Source organism: Anguilla rostrata, chromosome 2 (genome assembly GCF_018555375.3).
Source record: "Anguilla rostrata isolate EN2019 chromosome 2, ASM1855537v3, whole genome shotgun sequence".
NCBI lineage: Eukaryota > Metazoa > Chordata > Actinopteri > Anguilliformes > Anguillidae > Anguilla > Anguilla rostrata.
Window position 1 is genome coordinate 70,351,963 of NC_057934.1, and position 4,528 is coordinate 70,356,490.

At 46.6% G+C, this 4,528-nt stretch overlaps 1 protein-coding gene across 1 annotated transcript in view; it reads left to right on the top strand.

The window, feature by feature from the left end:
• The window catches only part of nxnl1 (nucleoredoxin like 1), a 4,370-nt gene extending 1,759 nt beyond the window's left edge, over positions 1-2,611 (top strand). The window contains exons 2-3 of the mRNA XM_064324862.1: positions 1,195-1,524; positions 1,832-2,611. Coding sequence (XP_064180932.1) covers positions 1,195-1,524; positions 1,832-2,144 — 643 coding nt within the window. The 3' untranslated portion in view covers positions 2,145-2,611. The remainder of the gene's footprint in view (positions 1-1,194; positions 1,525-1,831) is intronic.
• Positions 2,612-4,528: the final 1,917 nt, after the last annotated feature.

A 4,528-nucleotide genomic window follows, 5' to 3' on the forward strand; every position in this document is an offset into this window, starting at 1 on the left:
GCCCTCAGGCCAGGACTGATCCAGTCTGTGCTTGCAGAAGCACTTTCCAATAAGTAGAATCCCAGAAAGTTTCAATCAATCAGTCAAATAAATAAAGAAAGACGCAAACATTTACTCAACACATAGCGGCTCCCACCACAAATACCATGTTATCTGTTGACATTGGCAATGGTCCAGTTATTGTCACCAGCTTATCGACTCACTAATTCCATTAAGACTCTGGCAACTGAAGCGGGCAGGGTGATGTCACCGAGGAATCTGGCTTCTGATTGGCTCTCCTCTGCTTGGCTCTGTTGAAGTCCCCTGATGTCCATCCTTTGTCACGACTCAGTCTTAATGTAAAAAAAAAAAAAAAAAAAAATCTTCAAACAAAGCAGGAGTCTTGAAATTCCCGTTTTATTAAACAGGACTCCAGGGTATCAAGGCATTGCCGAATGTAGGGGTGCACAAGGGTTGATCCATTTCAAGATTTTGACCCAACTTCTGACCTTATTTATTTAATTAGCTCAGTCATACTGTATCTTGGTCTGACATTTGTGTAAGCACCAACTACAGCCGTGGACTGCAAGTGTACCCTAAATATGTTACTGTGATCAATTACAGGAGTGAAGCAGCATAGTTTATACAGCTGAGAGAGAACTAAACTAAGGTAACTGGTTGAAATAGAAACCAGACCGCAAACTGGCCCTCCAAGGCCGGAGTTTTGCACCCCAGCTAACCGACGCTAATTAATCCTGTCCTTTTTGGGTTCTCTCAGGAACTTACAGGTTGGCAAACACAAAATAAAATGATCAGAATGAAAACAGCTTAGACATGCTGGCAGGAAATTTCCGTCTTTTGGATGAGATGTTTAACCTAGGTTCAGGGTCACTGTGGTCATTAAAGAGCCCGTGGCACATTTCAGAAAGCGTAGGGCTGTTTAGCTGGTGTCAAATTCACACAAAAACTCTACAGCCATCTAACTAATTAGCCCTGTATCTAATAGGCTACACAATCCCTTGCTTCATTACTGCTCACTTTGATTCCACTCTATCCATTACAGAAGACAACTGAGTTCTCAGGTCACTTACCTGGTAAGGTTAAAGTTATAAAACATATTGACAGCCACAGCTGGGTGCAGTATTGTGCATAAAAATGTGATCCATACTAGAATCTATGACACCTCCCTGTTTTTTGTGCCCACCCCCCCACCAGCATCATGGTGGACCTCTTCATTGGGAAAGTTCTAGTGCGGAACAACTGGGACAAGGACGAGCTGGACACAGAGAAGGAGATCATTCTCCGGCTCCAGAACCGCATCCTGATGTTGTTCTTCGGGTCGGGAGAGTGCGAGCGCTGCCAGGAATTTGTGCCCACGCTCAAGGACTTCTTCAAGCGGCTGACGGACGAGTTTTACGTGGAGCGCTCCGCCCAGCTGGTGCTCCTCTACGTCTCCATGGATACCACGGAGGAAAATCAGGAGGAGTTCCTCAGGGACCTGCCCAAGCGCTGCCTGTTCCTGCCCTACGAGGACACCTACAGGAAGTGTGTATCCTCTGCCCGTTTCCTCTTCCTGTTTCCTCATTTTATCAGATCCACTATTAGAGTGATCTTCATTCCTGGTCCTGGAGAGCCACACCCTCTGCTGGTTTTTGAAGTTACTGGGCACTCAATTGAAGTATTCGGTTATAATTTTAACATTCCTGACTCGGTTTTTTGGGTCGCTTATGTTAAGGCGAACATAAAAACCAGCAGACCCTGTGGCCCTCAAGGACCAGGAAAGAAGTTCCCTGCACTAATAAGAACATAAAAACGTGTGTGTGTGTGTGCATGTTGTGCATGTCTCTCTCAGGGAGTTGGAGGTGATGTTTGAGGTAGAGGAGACCCCCACGGTGGTAGTGCTTCGGCCAGACGGCTCGGTCCTCTCCCGCAACGCCGTGGAGGAGATCTGCAGGCTGGGCACCGACTGCTTCCAGAACTGGCAGGAAGGGGCGGAGCTTATCGACAGGAATTTCATGATGAACGAGGAGTTCGACAACAACAAAATGCGGAGCATCACAGACCCCATACGCAGGCTTAAGTACAAGGTGGAGAAGAAAAAGAAGAAAAGGAATGGTGATGAAGATGAAGAAGAGGAGGAGGAAGGACAGGGTCCATGGGGGTAAAGGTGGATGGTGATGGAACGTCCAGATTTGTACCTATCATAATCTGCTCCTCTTTATCACACTGGGCCTTGTTAACCAATCAAAAAACCCTGTCCCCTCCCCTAGCCCCAGTGCAATGGTAGGCTGGTTTTACGCAAAATCCAGTTCCATGGTTGGAATTACATTACTGGTATTTGGCAGACACTCTTACTTAGAGCAACTTATAAGAAGAAGACAAGAGCATAAAACAGGGTTAAGAGCAACAGTAACCCTAGAGGTGGGAAGTAAATTCTCATGAATCAGAAAACCGAGAATGGACTGTAATCTAGTTAAGTCTGTTAGGGACACTAAGATAAATAATAACAAGAATAACGAGAATTAGACAATAGCAAGATGTACAACTTAGCAAAGTGACAAGTTCGCAGTACAAAAAAAAAAATTAAGAAACAACAAAATTGAAGTGCTATGAAATGGAAGTCGAATTCAACACAGTTTGAGGTTGGTAACAAAGGGGTCCAGCTGGTCTGTAACATTTGATGATCTCGTCAAGGCAGACTGGAGGAGTCCCCCCTCATCAAGGTCCTGAATTTGATGCGAGGTGGACCAGGCAGCCAGTGGAGGCAGGTGAGGAGAGGAAAGATGTGAGAATCTTTTGGGGAGGTTGCAGATCTGACGCGCTGCAGCATTCTGGGCAAGCTGGAGGGGCTTGATGACAGAAGCAGGGAGGCTGGCAAAAAGGGAGTTGCTCTAGTGCAGCCAGGAGAGAAGCACCACTTGGGCCAAAGGTTGGGTTGAGTAGTAGGGAGTGAGGAAGGGCAGATCCTCCTGATGTTACGATGGAAGGATCTGCGTGCCCAGCTTGCCTGGCTAATCTGGATTAGAGAGAGGAGTGGGCCAAGAACAGAGCCTTGGAGGACCGCTGTGGATACTGCAGGGTGGGAAGGAACGACCGGTGAGATAGCACCAAGGCCAATCCCGGGCTGTGCTGCGGGTCCCCATTTCGGCAAGCAACGACAGGAGGATCTGTGGATCCACGGTGTCACAGGCCGCAGGGAGGTGGAGGAGGATGAGGACGGAGGGAGAGGAAGTCTTCTCAAGCAGAGTGCCTCGCTAATGGAAAGGAGCACTGTATCTGTCAGTTGGTCAGGTCTGAACCCCTACTGATGTCGGTCCAACTAGTTACCTGAGAAAGTTAGAGAGTTGGTTAGACACATCTCATACAAGAATTTTGGACAGGAATGGGGACAGAGACAGGCCTGTAATTAATGATGGCAGAGGGGTCAAAAGTGTGTTTCTTCAGTAGTGGGAGTGATTTGGGCCAAATCGAAGAAGGAGGTAGAACATCCAGTGGATAAGCAGGAGTTCACCAGACCAGGGAGGTGATAAATGGGAGGATGTCAGAACTGAGGCTGAAAGAGAGATAAAGGTGTCAGGTCGAGGAGCACAGGTGCTTGGATTTCGGGGGAGCAAGAGTTGAGATTTGTCAGATTTCAGTGATGTAATGAGTTGAAGGTGACCTAATGATTTTGTGTACTGGTGGCCACTCTGCATTACCTGGTGGTGCTGTAGGAGGGAATTATCACCATGGTGATCGAGCTTGCTGATAAAGAAGGGGGGATGTTCTCCTAGACAGCTTATCCAGGATCTGCTGACCCCGACATCTAATCCAGGCTGAGACTGACCCCAGGTCAGTGGTAAGCAGTAATCTGCCCCAGTTCATAGCAAGAGTTTATTCCAAATCAGTGCAAGGTGGTAATCAAGACCAACTCTCTGAGTATGAGCTGATCCTAGGTCAGCCCTGAGTGGCATCTATCTACCAACTCTCTACCTTTAAGACAGAGATCTCAAACTCTAGTCCTGGAGGACAGCCATGTCAATGAGATTGTTTTTGTGGTTTCCTTTCAATGGGCAGCTAATTTGGGCCAGGATAAAAGGTGTGGTCTCTTTAGCCAAGAGCACACTGAAAACTGGCAGACACTGTAGCCCTCTGGGATTACAGTTTGATCATTTTCTTTAAAAGCTGATCCCAGGTCAGGCTTGGTGACACTCTTCGGTTTTCTTCTAAAAAAGAGAAGAAATTACAAAGGTAAAAAACCTGATCAATCATGATGTGACAGTGAGGTTTCGCAAAGGCAAAAAAATGGCCAAGCTAGCATCCTACTTTTAGCGACTCGGTGATTTGGTATCTGTGGACAGAAAAAACTTGGTTCAGATGAGTTGCTCCATCCACTGGGTGGTTCAGGAAACCTTACTCTCCCTGCTAAAAACAAACTTTCATCAGCTCCACTGCAAAATTAACCTATCGTAATGTAGTATCTCTGTTTGAAATACACAGTTCTATTGTAATGAAATAGTAGTTACCATGCAACAGCTGATACGTCTGGGACATGCTATTATTTGCACAT